The following is a 21,047-nucleotide window of genomic DNA, read 5'->3' as shown; positions in this document are numbered from 1 at the left end:
TTCATCCATTGCTTTGAAAGCCGTTTCTTCGGAGCTGAGGTACTCAGCCCACGCAGAGAAGTCAGTGCTCTCTGTTGGGCGCGCTTCGCCCGCCTGATGGCATCTTCATCGTCACCTTTACTGGCGTGTTTTCACCCAGCGGCACAAATCCATCCTGGACATTTCCACGCTGTGACATTTACTGCGCAACTGGCACGAGTTAAGGCCAGCTGGGCCGGGTGACACTGGCCAAGCTGGCTACGGCTGGGCGTGCGGGGAACGCTGAACTCCTGGCAGCCGCCACAACCGCCACACCACCGTCAGCCAGCGCTGCCTCCCGTCACCGGTGCCGCGTGTACACTAACCTCATCGGCTGCAAGAAATGGAGGGGGCCATTCCTGCCCGGCTCTGTTGTTCCTGAAGGCACCACGGTATGGATTCGCAGGGCCCTGCTCTGCCCCTCTCGATGCGTATCTGACCGGAGCACGAAGAGACCCAGGCTCGGCCAAAAGCCGGCTGAGGTCGCTGGAAAGGGCTGTAGGCAGACGGGACAGGCACGGGGTCAAGGTCCTGCCAGACGGGGAAGTTACTGGAGAGCCGGTGAGGGGGTTACCGGCTGCTGTACTCACTCCTCCTGCTCTGGGGAGGGTTTTCCTTTGGAGACTCCGGTTTTATGGAGAAGTGGCCGCGGGAAAGTTTGGGGCCAGGTACCGACAACGGTGTCCAGCTTGAGAGGAAACGTGGGAGGTGCTTTGACTGCAGAAGGGATGCGGTCTGTTCCTCCCTCATCAACTGTTTCCTGCTTTGGGGATTTTTTCCTAATTGCTGCTGTATTTTCAGCACGTTTCAAAGCCACTTCCCGTGCGACAGATACTTTTAAATCCCCTTTTCGGATGGAAGGAGTGTTACCTGGCTGAATCGCACGGCACGGAAACGGCACTCCCACGGAGCGGAATGTGTCCCGAGCCAGGTACAACCCCCCGGGCCGTACAACCCCTGCCCGCACCCGCCCCTGGGGACGCCCCACGCCACGCCCGGGCGGAGCCCCCGCCCCGCCCCGCCCCGCCCCGCCCCCGCGGCCCCGCCCGCCCGCCCTCGGGACCGCCCGCCTCGGCCCCGCCCCTTTCCCCGCCCCGGCCAATGAGCGGCGGCGCCCCGCGGCGGAGGCGGGCCGTTTCCCGGCACGGCGCTTCCGGTTCCTCGGCGGGGCCGCCATGGCGCCGCTGCCCTGCCTGCTGCTGCTGCTGCCCGCCCTGGCGCTCGCCCTCGGCCCCGCCGCCGAGGAGGCGCGCCGGCCCCTGGCGCTGGAGGCGCTGGGCGAGGCGGGGGAGCTGGCGGAGGAGCTGTGGGGAGCGGGGCTGCCCGGCGACCTGCCCGAGCTGGAGCCCGAGTGCCGCCGCCTCCTCGCCGCCTTCGCGGAGGGCAGTGCGGCGCTGACGGGCTGCCTGGGCCGCCGCGCCCGCCCGGTGCGGCTCTGCCAGGCCTGCCACTGCCACTACCGCCGCCTCCTCGCACAGTACGGCAACATCGCCCGCGCCGTCGGGGTGCGTCCGGGTAGCCGGGGGGGGGCCGGGCGGGCGAAGGGGGGCTGCGAGGCTGCCCGGGGCGGGGGCCCGGCGTGCGGCCCTCCCCGCAGCGGTGCCGGGTTGGGGGGCCTGGGCTGTGTCGTTAAGGCTTCCAGTCCTGTGAGGTCTGTACCAGAGCACAGTCGGGCCCTGAGACACTGCTGCCTCGCCCTTCCCGGCGGCGGGTGTCTCGCCCAGCTCCGTGCGGAGGGCGAGGAGAGGCCGCGCGTGTGAGGCCAGGCCGGGGTGTGGCTGGTGGTGTGGCCTGTGACACTAATGCGGCGAGCGGGGCACCCGTGTTTTGGGTAAGCGGATCTCCAGCCAGCGGAGGTCAGTTCCCACGCTGTGAGCCCCACCGGGTGCGTAAGGTGGTTTAATGGAGGCTGGGAATGTTTGGGAAGCACCGCTGTCAGTAATGGCTGCCTTCTTGCTGCCTGGTGTTGTGGCATGGTCGGTGCAGCCAGCCCCCGGCATGGTTAGGGGCAGGTAGCTCCACCTGCAGAAAAAAAAACTTTGTTCCTCTGTGGAAGTGGAAAAACTTGAGTTGTTCTTGCTGATGTAGCAATACCTAAAGCAGCGCTCTGGCTTGCAGGCCGTTGTTGTATAGCACTAATGAGGAACACTGACAGAGCTTAGTTGCCTGGCACTTCTTGGAAAATTGATGGTCTCTGGAGCTGTGGCGAGCGATGCACATCATCTGTGGGGAGCCACGTCGCAGTGTTCTTGGCTCCAAAGCTGGTGGGAGTGTGTGGCAGCAAACTAGAAGTCCTGAGCACTGGCTGGAGTCTATGGACCCCTCCAGTGGGAAATCTTGACTGAAGCTGGGTCTTCTGTTTACATCCTCCAGACTCTTGATCAGCTTTTTTTTTTTTCCCCATTTCTTAGTGTTGGACGTGGTTCATGACTAGTTTTGTGTGTTCTCATCCAGTTTATCCATTTGTAAAAGTTAGTCCCTGGGATGATGCGAGGATGACAATAGTGGATCAGACTAAAGGACCTTTGTCCATTCTCTGGTCATGGCTAGAAGTGGGTGGGCTGGTAAGAGTACAAGCAGAGAGCAAGTTTATAGCAGTGTGTCCCCTGCATTGTGCTTCCAGTCTTGGGATTTCTGAATCTGTATTTAAAATCACCATTGACAAGAAAAATCTGTTGCTCTTTAAACCCAGGTAAACTTCTGGTGCTGCAGTGTGCTGCTGCAAACCATTTCACAGCTTAGTGACCTGTCGCCGTGAAGAAGTATAATTTTCTGGTTTTGATGCCTTGGCTGCTTGCTTCCCCTCACCACCCCAGTGCTTGTATTGGAAAAGTGCATGGACGTTCATTTGATAATTGTCCTCTCCAGGGCAAATATCTAGCCAGTGGTCTCTCGTTTTAGCTTGCAAACCTGTAGTCTGTTTATTTGTTTCTCATATGGGAGCTGTTTCATACCAGTGACCAGGTAATGTGAAAGCGAGAAATTGACTATGTAATTCTCTTGGGTACTTTCAGCATGATGTTTTGTCTAGGATTGCGTTGCCAGACATATCCCGCTACTTAGAATATGTATGAACTCATTGCAGCTGCTGTTCTTGAGTACTGGCAGCCTGGGAGGACTGGTCCACTATGTGTTCTGGAGGACACATCTGTATTAGAGAGCGTTTGACTTTCCTTCTGTGCGTGGATTAACTAACCACATAAATAAATGAGGTGACCTCTTGCAGCCTCAATCCATGATCACAAATAATCAGATATCTGATGTTTTTATCTTTGCCATGCTGCAATAGTTATAGTGCAACGTGAAAGAAGCAGCCAAGTTAAGTTTTGAACATCTCTGAAATGTAAAATCCTCCTTACTAGGCTAATTAAAGCATAAATTAGGCAAACATATTTAAGGAATGATATAGGTCTACTTGATTCAGTTTTGTATTTAAAGTGCTTTTTACCGCTCATGAGTCCAGCTGGTGAGGAAGTTTCACAGTTGAAGGCCTTCATGAAGCAACCAGTGGGCTTCCCGCATAAACAACTTTCTCGCATATCTGTTTGTAATTTAGTAGAAATGAAAGCGGGTGAACGTAGGAGTTAACCAGATGTGGTAATACTCGATTTCTGCAGTTGAGTCTCCAAGGGAAACTTCTTATTTAAAAAATAAACGTGTTTTAACAAAGAGAGGTGGAAACTGGGTGTCTCAAAGCTCTGTAAGGAACATGTTTCTTGTTAAAGAGATTATTTTCTTCTGTGTCCCACATCACTTATCAGAGAGGCTTTTGGCAGCTTTGGCAATTTTGAGAAGTGCTTAAGTCAAGTTAGCAGCCGGAAACTGGGAGGTAGAGCACAGGAGTCAGCTGACTGGTGATCATGGTTTCATATCAATGATTTGAGGGAGAAAATAAAGCTTTGAAGGAGAAAAACACTGTTCTGAATTCTGATAGGGATGCTTCCTGTTTATTCTGTAACTGCTTTTATAGTTGCTCTGCTTTTTTTTTATTAACATGGTCCAGAGAATAAGTTGCTGTAAGAGTTGTGCTAGTGCCTGCTTTGAGGATGGGGTGCGTTGGGTGGCTCGCTAAGACCAGGTGAGCTTGGTACCTCTGGGGAGGACGAGAGCCCAGCCTGGTCATAGCCTTGGCGAGGGGCCGTGGGCGCTGCTTCGTGGAGGACTGTGTTCCTGGTATTGCTGCAGCGGGGGGAAGTTTGCTGCTGATACAGTACGTTGGTACAGCGGTTTTGGACGTTGTTTTCTGTTTTGTTTTGAGGCCAGTCTGTTGGTTCAGCTCCTTCAAATATTCCTGCAGTCTAATGTCGTTCTCTCTGGCTGCTCATGCCTTGAGCTGGCTCCTGGGCCAGCGGCCCAGAAATGGATGAATATGAGCTACCTGGCAGAGGAGGCTCTGTCTCTCTGCTTGCCCCTCCCCCCCCCCTTTTTTTTTAGTTGCATGTTTTTGAGTGACTTGCATGCAGTCCTAGTAGGTCTTCAAAGACCATGTGCAGTAAGCTGTGTTGCTCATAGTATGATTTGGAGGATCAAAAGATTTTTATTGTTCTGTCAATTCTGCTCTGCCTATTCTAGAAATATCAATGTGATGAGACGTGATTGTTTAGCTGTGCTTACCTAAAATACGTTTCAGAATTTTCCCTTTGTATTTTTAACACTTGGTTGCTTTTTTTGTTGTTTCCTTTTTTCTTCTAGAATTCTTCTGAGAGCCACAATTGTGCCAAAAGCATCTTGACCTCAGACAGGCTGCAGATAGTTGTGACCCTTTCGGAGTTCTTTAACAAAACCTGGGAGGCAGCCAACTGTGCAAGTATGTGACTCATTTTGTAGCTTTCATGCTACTTTTATGACTTAGCTTAACTTTACCCCTAAAATTTGCACAGATCAGAATTGTATTTGTTTAAATACAGACAGTATATAACATAAAAATCCTAAACTAGAGCCACTCTAATGAGGGGTACAGGAGCTTTTTATTTTGTAAGGGATTCTGCCAAAATCTGAGGGCACTAGTCTGTTGGAAAATTAGTTGTTATATAAATATTTCTTTTAGGCTGTTCTTTCAAAAGGTAGTCATGTTAGTTTTCTTTGTGATCTACACACCCTGCTGGAGACTTTCCTTAGCTTCATTGTGGTTTCTTCTGTTTTTCCCAGTCTTCCCATTAAAAAAAAAAACCCAAACTTACATAAGAAACTTTTCCTTGTTTGTTAATGAAATCAGTAACTCTGGAATGCTTATGCATTGAACAGTATCTGCCTCCAGAGCCATGCTTTTTATTTCATTTTATGGGTGGAGGATGTCCAAGTCTGTCCCTGTATCTCACTGTCCCCATGCTGATGGTGCTGTGCCATGCTTACAGCTAAACTATGGCTTTTTGCCATTCCCCCGATATGGGAAGTGGGACCCTACACTAACAGGTGCACTAGAAAACAGTGGGAATAGCGCTATGGAGTTGAGTGTTAAAGTCGCTGGGTTTGCTGCAGAGTCTCTTGAGAGCCCAGAGGAGTTTGTTTTCATTTGTGAGTCTGGGCTGTGTGAAGGCTGGAAAGGCAGTACAGGAGCAGCTCTGTGGTCTGTGCTGTCCTGCTGTGCTTAGCCTGTGACCTGTGTGCTGCCTGCCCAGTGTCCAGCTGAATGCTCGCCCTCAATACTGATTGGCACTTCCTTCTTTCAGGAGAATTTTCTAGGATATTGGCTTGCTCTCATGGTGCTGTTGCTGAACATCTAAATTCCCAAACCGCTGTTGTTTTCAAGGGTCTGTCTGGTTAGAGCACCTGAAGTGGGGTGGGATGGATGGAAGCAGTAACATGGTAGGGTTGAGTCTATGACTGGGAGGAAAGCCCTAGAGCTCCCCTCAAAGCTGGTGAAATGGTCAGCTCTTTTCTTAAACAGTAATAACCTACACTCTGATTTCTGCTGTTGTGTTCGTGGTCTAGCTGTTTCCTGGTTGCTCTCCGTTTCATCTCCACTGCTGGTGCTTCTGCTTTCAGATAATGGCTGTTACTGTTGCTGGGCAAAGCCAGATTTGTGGGCTAGAAAATAAAAATAATGTCTGTTTTATCTTAAAGTCCAAAGATAATTCAGACCCCCTCTTCAGAAGGCTCTTGATGATAGTCTTCATCTTTCACTTAATCAAGGCCAATTAATTCTGAAATATATTCTCGATGAAGAGTTAGGTCAGCAGGTCTGAGACATCAATGGCAGGCAGATAAGGAAACCGCAGTGTTGACTAGACCTGTCTTTTATAGTTGAGAGCTCTTTTTGCAGGAGTGGAGTGTCTGGAGCTTGTCGGCTATGGAAATGTTAGAAATTAGAATATCCTGATGTTTTTCTTTCTCTTTGACAGATTGTTTAAAGAACAACAGTGAGGAATTATCAAATTCTACTGTAGAATTCCTGGATTTATTCAATAAATCTCTGATGTGTTTTGAACATAACCTTCAGGTATTTATGCTGTGTATTTGAGAAGCACTAAATCCTCTAATTGCTAGCAAAATCTTATTTATGCTGAATAAACTGCAGATACAGATTAGGCAAATAAACTGCTGGTGAGTTTGTGAATTTTAGGCAGATAGAGCAATGATCTGTAAAATGCAGATGTTTACAGATTGAGAGCCTGAAATTAATTCTAATTGATATTCACCTTGACTTCATTTTGTATGTAATTGCAATGCTACTTCACATCAGAATTTCTGAATTCACAATAGTTGATAATTACATAGTAAGAAACAGCATGTCTGCATGCTGTAAGTCTCTTTTTCTATCTCTTTGTGGAATTGTTGCCTTCTGACTTAACAACTCAATCTTTAAATAACCTTCTGATAATATAGACTAGTTCAGAAAGACCAGCTACCTTAAATCATTGTAACAATTCTTTTGACTAGTAATATTATGGGTAGTTAAAGTTTGTCCATATTGCAAAGGCGATATAACTTAGTGAAATAAATGTGGTAATTGTTCTCAAAGAAAATGCCCTAAATAGCCTAAGAAACTGCACATACTCCATCTCAATCAGAAACTGGCCAAGTTCCGGGATCGTTCAGTAGTAAAAATGGGAAATGATGGGTATGGGACAATCTCTGAGGAAACTGTCTGCTTTTTTTTATTATTAATGATTTCTGGGAAATGTGCCTTTATAGGCCTTGGTCAGGAGCAGTGTGGACTGCTGATTGATCGCTTCAAGTGTCTGAACTAGAACTTAAACCAGTGGTTGGCGGGTAGCTGGTACAACCGTTACTGGATTGGAATATCTTTAGAGATTGTAGTTTTGTTTTCAAGTGTGTTGTATTGCGTTCAGGGGTGGTGAGGGCCACAAATGAAAAGGATTGCTTACTATGGCACAGTCTGTCCCTGTCAATATAGCTCAGCAGTAGCAACCTAACAGTTGCTAGGTATGGGCAAACAAAAACAAACAAAAAAACCTATTAAGGAACCTGGTATCTCTGGCTCCAGAATAACATTTAATTACTAGTAAATTCACCCCCCCACCCTGGGAACTGGTACTTTAAAAATAAGTGTTTAAATAAAAAAGCTGCTAGTTCAAAGAACAGTTTGAGATGCAGAACCTGCAGGAAATGGATCCTGTCCCTGGTGAATTAGGGTTGGTCCCTTTTCCTCCTGCGTTCTCATGCGAGTTGTCGGTCTGGGTCTCTGCTCAATCTAGGATGCTAAAAATCTGGATTTTGGTTCAAACTTGACTCTAGTTTTTAAGTTTTTTTTTTTTTTTTATAATGCCTTAAACCAGCATTCATACAGAGCTTTATAACCCTAGGGTCAGACTATCTATCTGTCACCAAATAACTACACAGAAGTATGTAAAAACTGCAACGAAACCTACAAAATGTTGAATGACCTGTATAACAACTTGCAAAGGATGAACAGGCAAGGTGGTGAGTCTGGGCACTCCGCACACTTGTGTATCGACGTGGAAGATGCAGTAAGTATTTATTAATACTCGTCATGGAGACCTTGTCATGGAGGTCTTTATTAATCTGAGCCATTTGCGCTTGTCTTGCTAGGGATTGCCTTTTCCCTTTTGGTGTGGGACAGTACTGGCAGCAGTGCCTTTGTTAGGCTGGTGTCCTGTGGGGAAGAAGTTAGCTCAGTGGGGCTGTCTTGCTAGGTCCTGTCCTCGGTCAATGCAGCAGGAGCAGGCCTGAAGCTCCTGATCACCCCGGTGCATTCCAGTTTAAGTAGCTGCACTTTAATTTCTTGTTACTGCAAAGGGGATGGATTAAAAAAAAGAATTGTCTTAATCTTTTGGCTTTTAATGTGAAGCTTTACTGCTATTGTTCTAGTCAGTGTAATAATTGATTCCTTATTACAGCAGCTGTTTCTAGGGGTCCTCAGCACTGGCGACATATGTTTGGAAAAAGCTTTGTTATATTGTGGGGTTTTAAGTGGCTGGGCAAAAGGAGTGCTGTTGAAAGTATGGGATTAGCCCTGTCCCCACAGGCTGTCGGTGAGGTCTCTGGGAAACAGGCATGTGGCAATGCTACAGTGTATCTGAGTATGGTCTGGTTTTGAAGCTTGTGTAAGTTTTGATGTGAAATTTTGGCTCCATTTAAATTGTCTGTTTCTACATTTCCAGGGATTTGCTTGCTTCTGGGGGAGGATCTGTTAAAGTATTATTTTGAGGTTGTATTTGAACACTTGAATTTCTTGAGGCCTGAGTGTTTGCCATGCAGCACAGCAAAAATGCGTGTGCTTGCTTTCACGGCTTGCTTGTGTTTTTCTTGTAGATGAACATCACTCGGAAGCTTTGGAGCAGGACTTTCAACTGTTCTGTTCCCTGCAGTGATACAGTCCCAGTGATTGCGGTTTCATCCTTTATTCTCTTCCTACCTGTTGTTTTTTATCTTAGTAGCTTCCTTCACTCAAAGCAGAAGAAACGGATACTCATTTTGCGTAAGTGATGGTGCTGGCATTTCACTGCTAGAGTTGGGTGGTGCCAGGGACTCGCTTGGCTCTTGTGGGAGAGGGGCCCAGCCAGATCTGCCTGCAGCTGTGCTGACGGTGCTAATAGAGACTATTAGTCTGCTGCTGTCCCCTGAAGAAGGGTAGTAAAGAGCTTCAGCCATATCTTTTCATTAAAGTTTCTGGACGTGAACAGAAAGCTGTTTGCAAGTCTGTGTCAGATAAATAGAGGGAGTGGAGAGACTAGTTTTGTGGAATTCTTTGTGTTTAATTTTCATATAATTTTTCCCTTTCTAGCCAAGCGCATCCAGTCAAATGCCAGTCTTGTGAACATCCAAGAAAAATACAGCTGAGCTGCAAAACAAAACCTGAGAACTGCTGCTGGTATACAGTGGGTACAATTGTGTTGGAATGAGGCCGGCACAAAAGAGGAGTTAATTATGGTTTAGTGTAATGATACAGAGCAACACAAGTTAAACAAAATGCTGTCTGACTTCTAAGCGAGAATATTAACAAACATGACAAGGCAGGGCTGTGTGACACTGTATGGACTCTGGTTTTGAAAAAATCTGTGGGTTTTTTTCAGTCTTGGGCTGAAGCCGGTGTTTTTCTGTTTCTGAGCTTTTGTATTTCTCCTCAATAGAATACTTACACTTTCCTTGCATGGTTTTCTTTCCTCTTTAATTTATCATATTTGTTTCACAGAAACCTGAGATTCTGAATCTTTTTGAGGTGATTTTCATAGACAGAGAAAACTTGAAATAATATTTGATGTTCCTGCTTGAAATGTTGTGTTTAATTCCATGTAACATTCAGTTTGGCCAGACTTGGGATGGACAGAAAACCTTTAAAAAGGAAAGTTCCCATCTTTCTGATACCTCTCTCTAAAGTCATGCCGCTGGTCTCTGTTAGGGGAGAAAAAAAGGCATGAAATATGCAGAGGAACTGGTTATATATAATGTCCAAAGCCAGCAACAAAAGCAACAGAACTGCCAGTGCTAGACATGAATAATAATCATTGATGACTACAGTATTCAGCTGTCTCTGAAGCAGGCGGCATATTTAGTCATTTGCACACTTTAACCACTAAAATCATTGCTTTTCAAATGTTAAATTTTCAGAGGCTTATTTTAGACGTCTGCTTGGGTAACTGAATGCTTCACTGTTTGTCTGTTTATTGTGTTATTTCCTTTCCTTTTTAATTATCAAGGGTTTTTGGTTTTTTTTTTGTTTTTTTTCTTTTGTGAAGGAGAGGTGAGGTACAGTCAAGTCACTGGAGATGCTGAATTTCCTGGTCTAGAGCTTGCTATGGCTTAATACAAAGGTGTTTACAGGAACTTTGTAGGGGAAAAGTTACCTTTTGTAGATAATATGTATTTTAGTGGTAAATGAACCAGGGGGTTCTCTAACTTAAAAACTATCCTGAAGGACAATAAATATACTGTGTTGGGAATTGATGACTGTCAAGGAATAGTTTCAAAAATCAGACCTGTGAAATAGATGAATGTAAACAAATTCAAGCTTGCAGGATTCCAAAGCTGGTGGAGAAATTTGTACAATAACTGTGGGGATAGATAGTGCTACTGACCGGCTGTGGGCACAATTCAACAGCTGCAGCAACACCGACGGTTCAGTTTGGTTATGATAGCCCTGATTTGGGAGAGTGGTGGGGTTGGAACAATTTATAGCTGTACTTGAGGTTAATAAATGCCAGAGTCTTTGCTCCCATTTTTAAATGTGTTTTCTAACCTTGAGGTACAAATGAATGGCCATTACAGCTAAAAAATTAAATTTATCTTGGAATCTGTGTGTCTGATGTCTGTCAAAAAACCCTATGAAATAGTCTTATGTATTTGACTTGCTTTGGAGCCTAGAATGTTAAATTTTTCCTTTGCACTAAGGCTCAAATAAATATGTAACAATGTAACAAAACACTCCTAAAACTCTTCAAGTCATTGGTTTTCTTGTTTTTCCTGTTGTTTTTTGTGGGTTTTTTTGAGTTAGGACATACTGTCAGTTTTAAAGTCAAGTTGACAGTATGTTTAACATTAAAGTAGAATACTGTGTTAGCCATTGGTCCCACCCACATGATTGCCTTTTTGCATTTTATCAGTAAGAAGTATTTATCTCCCTCTGTTAAACATGTGAATTACTAGGTCAACAGTCAGTTTGTTCTAGGTAGTTTACAACAATAACATAAAACTGTGTTTCTATTGCTTATTACATAAAGTTACCTTCTTGCGGCTGGGAGAGGCATGCTGCCTTTAAAAAAAAAAGATTATTTTTTATCTCTTATTCTTAAACTTCAACTTTCTGGGACTTATTCAGCTGCCTGCTCTAATAGCATTACATTGATCTGGGACATCATATGATTGAGAGCTGTTCAAAGCAATCTTTCATTCGTGCAGATAAAGCCAGTTCGTATGTGCAGCATTTCAGAATGACAGCTTTTATACTGTAAGCAGTGGCTTTTTGAGCACATTCATATTAAGTAGGTCTGAAAGTCATTACTTTTGGATATGGTGGTTAAGCACTTTAAAAAAAAAATCAGCTTTTCTTATTTTCCTGGCTGCTAAGCCAAACGGAAATACTCATGTGACTTTTGTTGTTTTTTTATTTTAAAGCAGCAGTAAAGTTTACACTTGAGATTTTTAATGTTGCATGTACTACTTTCTCTTTTCTTTTTTTTTTTTTGTTCCCTCCCCCCCAAACTTTATACTACTAACTTTCTTTACACAGTGTTATATTTTTGGTAGGATATTTCATATATAAATTGATTGAATTATCTTTATACTCTATTTCGTAGAGAAATGTGGAAGCACACAGGCTGTGTTGAAGGAGAACTAGAATTCTTTTTGCTGCTAGTCTTTCATCTTGGTTTATTTTTGCCTTTTTGGTATTATATGTACTAAACAGGATGAACTTTGCAATACTAGTTGTTTGTATCTTTTTGTGCAAATAAAGATTTCTTACTGTGGGGTAGCACTGATTCATATTTATACTTACTAGGAAACCTCTAAACATGGAAAGTCAGCTCTAATAAAGATTGTCAATAAACAGTGAACAGTGTGGTTACTTAATTGCTTCATTTATAGTAGTTTTATACTCCTGCTGTTCTGGGTTTGTGTTCAGAAGCACCTGCTTATTATTCTTCATTATGCCATTTGCAGGAAAACGGCATCAGAAGGATGTTTTCAAAGCAGTGCTGTGCTGAATTACAGAACAAATGAACTGCAACTGCTGAGAAGGGGTGGAGTTTCAGCTCAGTCGAAGCCTACTGAAGTATATGGAAAGGCTCCTGTTAGTTGCAATGGAGTTTCTTGGATGGGTGTGTGTGGGTAAGGCTAGTGAGGATGACTTGCTGTCTTTGTGGGGAGGCTTTTGGTTGCCTGCACTGGCAACTCTGTCAGCTTCAGCAGGCATGGTGTTGGATTGCTGCTGAGCTGAAAGATTTCTTTAAGAATGGCAGTGCAGTGCCTCACCATGGAGAGAGTCGGGTGTCTCACCTGATGGTAGTAGCCTTGTGTGCTAGTGGTAGGATGTGGATATCTCGAAGGCAAATATAAATTTCAGTGAGTCACTTGCAAGGGACTTCCAGAAAGGCTGGGAAAGTTGTAATGCCAGTGTGTGAGGTGCGGCTTCAGCTGGAAAACTAGGAACGGTTCTGGTTGCCTGTACGCTTGGGAGAGGGAGTAAGCACAGGAGAAGGGCAAGAGGGAAGAGTGGGGGATTTACCCAACGAGTGGAAGATAGGGCCAGAGAGTAACTGAGGGTGGAAATGAGGGTCTGTAAGCACACTCAGAACGAAGTGATTTGGAGGGAGAGGCTGCTAGAGTTCACAGGTGGTTGAAAGACCCTGAGAAAAGAGGGTACAAATGGGGCCTTGGTTGCAGCTGAGCTGGAAAGGGGAGGCTCTGGCTCCTTGGTGGAGGTGAGGTTGGGGACTGGTAGCAGGGAGATGGAGCAGCTGAGCCCAGCTCCCCCACTGCTCTGTGATGAGACATGCAGGTGGGCTGCCTGTGCAGGTCGGGAATGGGAGCAAGTAGTGGGATGGCAACAGGGACTTGCTTCCGAGTTACTTAAAAGCAACTGCTTTCTTCTGGGAGGCCAGCTGAATTGTGTGATGCTGTGGGTGGGGTTGAAGTAATCCTGGTTCGAAGGCTCTTTACAAAGCTCCTGTTTTATTTCAGGCTGAGTGAGGGTTCCTGTTCAGCACTAAATATGGGACTTTTTTCTTTAAAACAAATAAATACTTGTGTTTTGTGTAATGGCTGCTTTTTTCCCATCTTTATTAAATGCCTGCTACAATCACAAACTGGCTTCAGTTTCCTAATGTTTTGCTTCTGGTACTTACTGTCCAGTTAATCAAGTACCATCAAATCTACTTGCATTTCTGCTAATTTATACATTTGTTTTCATGCCCTGAATATAGAGTTTCTCTGGAATGATAAGCTGTGTGATCAGCAAAGTCACTGCACTCCTCATCAGAACATATGGGTAACTTACCAAGTTTTGTTCATATTTTAGTGTAAATTTTCCTTCTGGCACTGGTGTAAGCACTTTTTAGCCTGTTCTTTGTCAGGTTTTTGCAGGATGCACCTTCTGTATTTTTGCCAGTATAAAAAGTTACACACTGGAAGAGCAGAGCCAATAAATTCTGCAACTTCTCTGAAGTGTTGCTTCTCCCAGCATTGTGATCAGTGTCTGTTGCTGCTTGCTGGAGTCAGCCAGGATGATTCATGTGCAACTAGTAGCCTTGTGTTGTGCTGAGAGTTGAAATGCAGTTGCTATCTTGGAGACCCTGGTCTAATCCAAGGCAAAAATAACATGTAAAGGAAGAAAACAGGAGGTGATGTGATTGATGACCAGAGTCAGTTGTGTGATAACCTTTTCCAAGTGCAGGTGTTTAATACAGAGCTGCCAGTTTCTGCTGGCCATCAGGAGGGTTTCCGGCACGGTCTGTACCTGGAACTGGGGGTGGCCTTAAGGAGCTGTCTGACCAGTGTCTTCTGCTATGGCACACAGCTTCAACACTTTGCATCTGCTTTGCTTGAAAGATGGTGCTGGTCCAAACTGTTTTCCCCCAGCATCTGCTTCAGGGTCTGAGTTGCTGCCTGGGGCACTTCTGATTTGTGCTGGCTAACGTGAGCGCGTGGGAGCACCCACGAGCACGCACGCTCCTCTGGGGGTGCAGTGGGCTAAGACAGACCTTCGGAGCTTGCACAGATTACAGATGAGGTAAGAGGGAGGTTTTCATTTTGCGGCGAGTTTTTGTTACTTTCAGCCTTATACAGAGAAGAAAAAGCTGCATTTCCCCCCGCCCCCGATAAAGCAACTTCCCCACCCCTGTTTTTTGCTGAATCCTTGCTCTGATGTGTTTGTGTATGGTGTGCGGGACGGGAGCTTGCTTACTGCATGTGTCATTGGTGTTTTACAGGGGATCTCCACTCCACATGGGCATAGACAAATTACTGAGGGGAGGCTATTTGGCATTGGGGAACACTTTGTTTTCACCTAAATCTTAACTGTATTTCTTCTCCTGTCAGCCCTACTTGGAGACCATTGGAGGTCACCTAGTGCAAGTCCCTCCTCAAGCAGGGCCATCTCCAAAGTTAGATCAAGTTGCTCGTACTCATTTCTCTGAGCTGTGGCAAGGATAGTGCCAGGGAACTGGCACTGTGGGGAAGGAATACGGGGAATACTCACTAGTATAGTATAGCTTTGAAAGGAGCCTACTGCTTGAAGTGTGAGCTGGGTTCGGGCTTTTTCGCTTCTGTGCATCTTCCTTGCAAACAGGAATGGGCAGAAGAGGGCCAGCAGGGGGGCAGGGATGCTGTTGCAATGCTTTGCAGAGTCAGAGACGCAAAGATGCATCGAGTAAACCGCTAATCATTTTCTAAAAATAACTTAATGAGTTGTGGTGGAAATAAATCAGTTACATGAACTCGGAAATCTTCCCCTATTCCCATCTGAGGGGAAAATATTGGAAACCTCTCAAATATTTAATAAAAGAGAGATACTTGCTAGTAGCTCGGTTGTAGTTTTAACTTCTAATACTGAAAATTCCCTTCTGGTGCCAGCACAGTAAGTATCATGGATTGCTGCAATTAAACTAGTGCCTTAAGTTATTCATAATACTCTTTCTGGGCAGCATTCCCACCTGCTTAATCTGTGCTATACAAGCATTTATTAGAACTGACTGTTGAAAAACACCAAGCTAAATCGGACACTAAAAAAAAAAAAAAAAAATTCAATATGATGCCCTAAACTGGTTTAATATGTCTTTCCTCTTCAATAATCCTACACATTACTGATTTATTTGCTGTAATGAACATGTCATTCAACCGAAACAAGATTAGCTGCTTAAACTGCAGCATTAAGCACAGAACAACTTTAATGCTGCTTTATGCTTCATTGTAATGCTCAGCACTTACAGCGTTGTCTCTTTCTCTCCTCTGCAATGAAGAGTGTGTGTGAGGATCACAAAGGGCTCTAGAGCGGTGTTTTGTTGAAGCATTCGAAGCAGTAAATTTGAGTCGGGTTTGCAACGCAGCACCTCCTTCATCCAAACCTAAGTGGAACCAAACTGGTGAGCAAGATTAATGCATGAATTTATATTCCCTGCAGGATTTTTCTGGGGTTAACCATGAAGTAAATGGCTTATGTCAAACTGATCTCAGTTAAGACAGCGAGAACAGCCACTGGCAATCAAAATATTCCTTTGGACTTCATTCAGAAGTTTTTTTCCAGCATTTGAAACAGTAGCAGTTTACTGCAGGAAAAACAGACTGCAAGGAGCAGGCGTCTTGGTTTTGCAAGGAAGAGTCCTAAGACAGATGTGGTAAAGACTGAAGATTTTCAAAGGAGTCTATAGGAGGGGGCAGGGAAATATAAGTGATACAGGTATTTTACACCTGTCTGGTATTGTATAATGTATAATAGAAAGTCTGTTCTATTGTATAATGCTGGCCAGGTCTGCAAAGTTTAAGCTCTCCAGTTTCCAGGTAAAACTGTGTGTGGTGTTCTCTTCCTACGACAGGGGCAAGCCTCAGCTGGCAGTCTCTAAAGTCAGTGGGTTTCAGTTACTGTTTTGTTCTTTCCCTCTGCCATGAAAATACTGCTTTAGATAATTGCCTTTCCTTCTTGTTGATGAAGCAGCAAGTTGTATTCATTAGGGCATCTGTATATTCTCCATAGTTCTAAAAATTGCAATGAATTTTCTGTTTGCAGTACAGTGTTATATTTCTTTTGCTTTGGAAGACTGTGACGAGTTGTGCATATATATATATATATTTCAGGAGCTTTTTTGGGTCTTGGAGTCAAACCTAGAATATTAAAACCAAAGAAATGAGCTTCAACGTATTGCAGAAGTGTGCTGAGTTGAGAGCAATTACTCAAACATGTAGAAATGAGAAAAATGTCAAAAGTAGTGCATTTGTACTGTGCTGGAGTAGGTTTTCAAATGGTTCTGACTCTGGAAAGTGTGTGTTTCTTCTGGTGAACGTTGCTTTTCTCCAGTTGATCAGAACAGAGAATCGAAAGTGATCTGGCAAAGGGAGAGCCGAGGGATTGAAAGCAGCTATTTCTGGAGGAGGAAATGCACTCTGGAAGTCTGTTAGGAAGAGCAGCCTTACTTTACATTGCTCCAATGGAAAAAAAATAGCCTGAAGATGCTTTCAGAACGTCTGCCTGAAGGGCGAGTGCTGGGGTGCAGAGAGGGCCAGTGAGCGTTGGCAAAGATACTAATTTGCCACAGTTAGGACACTTTTTCATGGAAAAACAGAATCTCAAGGTGAACGGGATGGAGTGCCCTGAGGGGAGCATGCATGCTTCAAAGGGAAAATAATCTCCTCAACAGCTGGTTTAAAGTTGGTCAGGAGATGAATAACAACAGTCATGTTATTTCTATGAAACATTTGAGGTTAGCAAATGTGATGCCCATCTACAAGAAGGGCTGGAAGGAGGATCCAGAGAACTACAGGCCTGTCAGTCCGACCTTGGTGCCAGGCAAGGTTATGGAGCAGATCACCTTGAGTGCCATCATGTGGCATGTACAGGACAACCAGGTGATCAGGCCCAGTCAGCATGGGTTTATGAAAGGCAGGTCCTGCTTGACCAACCTGATCTCTTTGTATGACAAGGTGACCCGCTTAGTGCATCAGGGAAAGGCTGTGGATGCTGTCTACCTAGACTTCAGTAAAGCCTTTGACACCATTTCCCACAGCATTCTCCTGGAGAAACTGGCTGCTTATGGCTTGGACAAGCGTACGCTTCGCTGGGTAAAAAACTGTCTGGATGGCCGGGCCCAAAGAGTTGTGAATGGAGTTAAATCCAGTTGGCGGCCGGTCACAAGCGGTGTTCCCCAGGGCTCTGTGTTGGGGCCAGTTCTATTTAACATCTTTATCAATGATCTGGACGAAGGGATCGAGTGCACCCTCAGTAAGTTTGCATGTGACACCAAGTTGTGTGGGAGTGTTGATCTGCTTGAGGGGAGGAAGGCTCTGCAGAGGGACCTGGACAGGCTGGATCGATGGGCCGAACCCAATTGTATGAGGTTCAACAAGGCCAAGTGCAAGGTCCTGCACTTGGGCCACAGCAACCCCATGCAACGCTACAGGCTTGGGGCAGAGTGGCTGGAAAGCTGCCCAGAGGAAAAGGACCTGGAGGTGTTGGTCGAGAGCTGGCTGAATATGAGCCAGCAGTGTGCCCAGGTGGCCAAGAAAGCCAATGGCATCCTGACTTGTATCAAAAATAGCATGGCCAGCAGGAGTAGGGATTGTCCCCCTGTACTCGGCACTGGTGAGGCCGCACCTCGAATCCTGTGTTCAGTTTTGGGCCCCTCACTACAAGAGAGACATTGAGGTGCTGGAGCGTGTCCAGAGAAGGGCAACGAAGCTGGTGAAGGGTCTGGAGCAGAAGTCTTATGAGGAGCGGCTGAGGGAACTGGGGTTGTTTAGTCTGGAGAATAGGAGGCTGAGGGGAGACCTTATCGCTCTCTACAACTGCCTGAAAGGAGGTTGTAGAGAGGTGGGGGTCGGTCTCTGCTGCCAAGTAACACGCAATAGGACAAGAGGAAATGGCCTCAAGTTGCACCAGGGGAGGTTTAGATTGGATATTAAGAAAAATTCTTCACCGAAAGGGTTGTCCAGCACTGGAACAGGCTGCCCAGGGAAGTGGTGGAGTCACCATCCCTGGAGATATTTAAAAGCTGTGTAGATGCGGTGCTTAGGGACATGGTGTAGAGGTGGACTTGGCAGTGCTAGGTTAACGGTTGGACTTGATGATCTTAAAGGTCTTTTCCAACCTAAACGATTCTATGCATGTGGTGCCTTTTTTCTCGGTTACCAGGAGCCCCCCCAGCACTGTTTGCTGCTGTTGTCCAGACTGCACAGCTCTAAGCGATGATTGCATCCAGCCCCTGGGGCTTCATTGCTCTGCATTACGGCAGGCTGTGTCCCTAGTGCAGAATATGCTTTTTTTGTCTGTTACACAGAAAAGCAGCATATAAGGAGCTGCCTTTATTGCAGCCACTCACGTGAGTTACTTTAGGTCCACTCATAAGCTCCCACACTCATATTTCATTTAAAGACCGGGTGATTTGTGTGATCTCCTAAATCACGGTGATGGAAGCACTTGGACTGACCTGTTTGATGTCCAAGCACGCATCAGGAGAAAAGACAGTGAGAAGGAAGGTATGAGGGAGCAACAGTGAAACTGAGCAAGAGAAAGCAGGATTGAACAGTCCTGGGAAAGCCTCTGCCCCGCCTTGGCTTGTATAACGGGGGCTTATACAACACATAACCCAATCTGACCCTGACCCTGCCAGTGCTCGGGGACTATATTTTTACTAAGATTAAGCTTTTCTTTTCTTTCTTTTTCCTGGAACAATTTCCTTGACTTTTAGCTTGCCTGTTGGCTGGCTGGCATGGCCAAGGCAACCTCGCTTGTTTATTTCTGTGATATTTAGCTGGCTGCACTCTGCAAAAGGCAGCCCAGCGTGTGCCCAGCTTCCCCCGTGAAGTCCCACAGCAGCATCTCACTGGGCAAGGCCACTGGCAGGAGGTTCACCACCCACCAGAAAGGGTGTCTGTTCTCTGCTGGTAACAGCGCTGTTGGGGAAGGAAAGAAAAATGTGGTAAATATAACAACACCCTTCCGTTTCGCAAAGCAACTGTAAGCTCCCTAAATAAAATGGGTGTCTCGCTGCTTGAAAGGCTACAGGACCTGCCAGAACTTAGTTTCTCCAGGAAGCTCAGGGCTTTCTGACTTTTGGATTTTTATTCATGGTGACGTGAGGGACTGGAGCCTCTGGCCTCAGCCTGCTGTCAGCAGCGCCGCTGCATCTTTGTGCACCAGGCAGTTGCTGGAGTCTGACTTGCTGACCGGCCCTGCCAAAGCCCAGCAGCCTGGCTTTACACTTGCAGCTTTAAAGCATCTTACCCTGTGACAGTCCCCACACCTGTGGTATCCACGGGGGAACAGGTAGGACTTCTGAGGGGAAAAATGATAACCATTTTCCCCATTAGTGACTTGGGAGTCCAAATTCAGCCTTCAGAAGTGTGGTCAAACCCACTGACCCAGAGTACAGTATAGCATCCCAATAGCCAAGCTATGGTGAAAGCAGGACTTGGGCTCCTACAAGACTTATTATTTCTGAATAATATTCCTTCTTTTTCAGCTGTAAGGTATTTTTGAAAATACTTGGTCAAGTTCAGCATTCAAATGGTCTTTAGTTCATGTTTGTCAACCTTATTTCAATTGATAGTCTCCTGTTTTTTCACTAGTGGGGCTTTGAACTTGCTTTATTTAGGGTTTTATTTAGGGTTGCTGTACAGGGTATGCTGTACAGGTTGCTGTTTATTTATATTTAGGGTTGCTGTACAGGGTACGTGAACTTGCTTTTCCCGGTCACCTCTCATGGAGCCCTTCCATGCAATGTGTGGCACCCCTGAGGTTCAAAACCACAGTTCCCAACTCAGCCACAGGCTGTTAGGGTCAATGCAAGTGTGAGCATCCAGACATCCCTGACTGGTGCTCTACACCAGGCCATCCACAGCTTCTCTGACTGTTTCTTCTGGCTTTAAAATCTACAATCAACACCTTTCAGGTGTGCTCCTGTTCTCCCAGGCCTCGGTGTCACGTCTCCCAGCTCTAAAGTCCATGATGTTTGCTGGTTTTCCTGGCTCCGTACCACTGCAACGTTGTGGAGTAACATTTGCCATCTCAGAATGGTTTCTGCACCCCGTGGTTGCTGCTCTATCTTCAACATCTGCAATCCGGATTCCAGCAGGGTGGGTGCAGCTTCCTGCAGTTTCACCAGATGGGAGCTGGGTTCTCACGATAATGTAAATGACTACAGCAGCTTTCCCCAACGAAGCGTTATTCAGCTGACTGCGAGGGACAGCAGAGATTCACCATCACGGGTCAAAAAGCAAAGAGAAGTCCATAGCCTGAGGGGGCAAGAGAGACTACCTCCAAAAGTGCTGAGCAAAGACGATCTTGCAGGAGAATCACTTTAACACTTGATGTTTTGCAGCACAAGGAGATTGTGGCTTTTTACTAGGAAGCGCTGTTTATCCCTCACTGGCACCCAAATACTTCAAAAAGAGCTTTACACCCGAACACTGAGATTTTCTTCCCAGTAACACATTCAACAGTAACTCCAAGTTCACAGTGACCGAACGCTACAAATCCTCGAGCTTTGCAGAGCACTGCAGGGTACCGGAGCCCTCAGCAAGCAGAGGCCGTTCCCACACACTCTTGTGGCACAGGGCTGAAAGAAAAGCTGCCCGTGAAGCTAGTAAGCAAACCTTAACCTGAGTAAAGAGGGAGGAGGCTCTTCTCTCCTGCCTGGTGTCTGTTTAGGGGTTGAAGCAGTACTGACAGGTTTTGTTTTCTCTGTGGAAGCACTGGCCTCCCTTTGCAGTTCACTCGGCCATAGGCTCCTTTCCCCGTATGGCTGCTGTCGGGGACCCGCAGCCTCGCTGCTGTTGGGGCTGCCAGCAACGCTCCTGCTGCCCGTCCGTAAAGGGGGGTTGTGGGGCCAGGCTTTCATCGTGGGTTGTGCAGCACGTAGCATAACCAGGTTCTGGTATGTCAGTAGATGTCCAGGACGCTA

The 21,047-nt window shown here is 45.9% G+C and overlaps 1 protein-coding gene across 1 annotated transcript; it reads left to right on the top strand.

The window, feature by feature from the left end:
* Window positions 1-1,156: 1,156 nt before the first annotated feature.
* OSTM1 (osteoclastogenesis associated transmembrane protein 1) lies at window positions 1,157-9,955 on the top strand. The gene is made up of 6 exons (XM_075498495.1): window positions 1,157-1,523; window positions 4,711-4,825; window positions 6,360-6,457; window positions 7,785-7,949; window positions 8,755-8,920; window positions 9,227-9,955. Exons 1-6 carry the CDS (start codon window positions 1,194-1,196, stop codon window positions 9,280-9,282), a joined length of 930 nt encoding a protein of 309 aa, XP_075354610.1. The 5' UTR covers window positions 1,157-1,193; the 3' UTR covers window positions 9,283-9,955.
* Window positions 9,956-21,047: the final 11,092 nt, after the last annotated feature.

The sequence above is a fragment of the Mycteria americana genome, chromosome 3 (genome assembly GCF_035582795.1).
Source record: "Mycteria americana isolate JAX WOST 10 ecotype Jacksonville Zoo and Gardens chromosome 3, USCA_MyAme_1.0, whole genome shotgun sequence".
NCBI classification, from domain to species: Eukaryota; Metazoa; Chordata; class Aves; order Ciconiiformes; family Ciconiidae; genus Mycteria; species Mycteria americana.
Note: the sequence above shows the minus strand (reverse complement) of the source record. Positions and strands in the feature narration are given on the sequence as shown.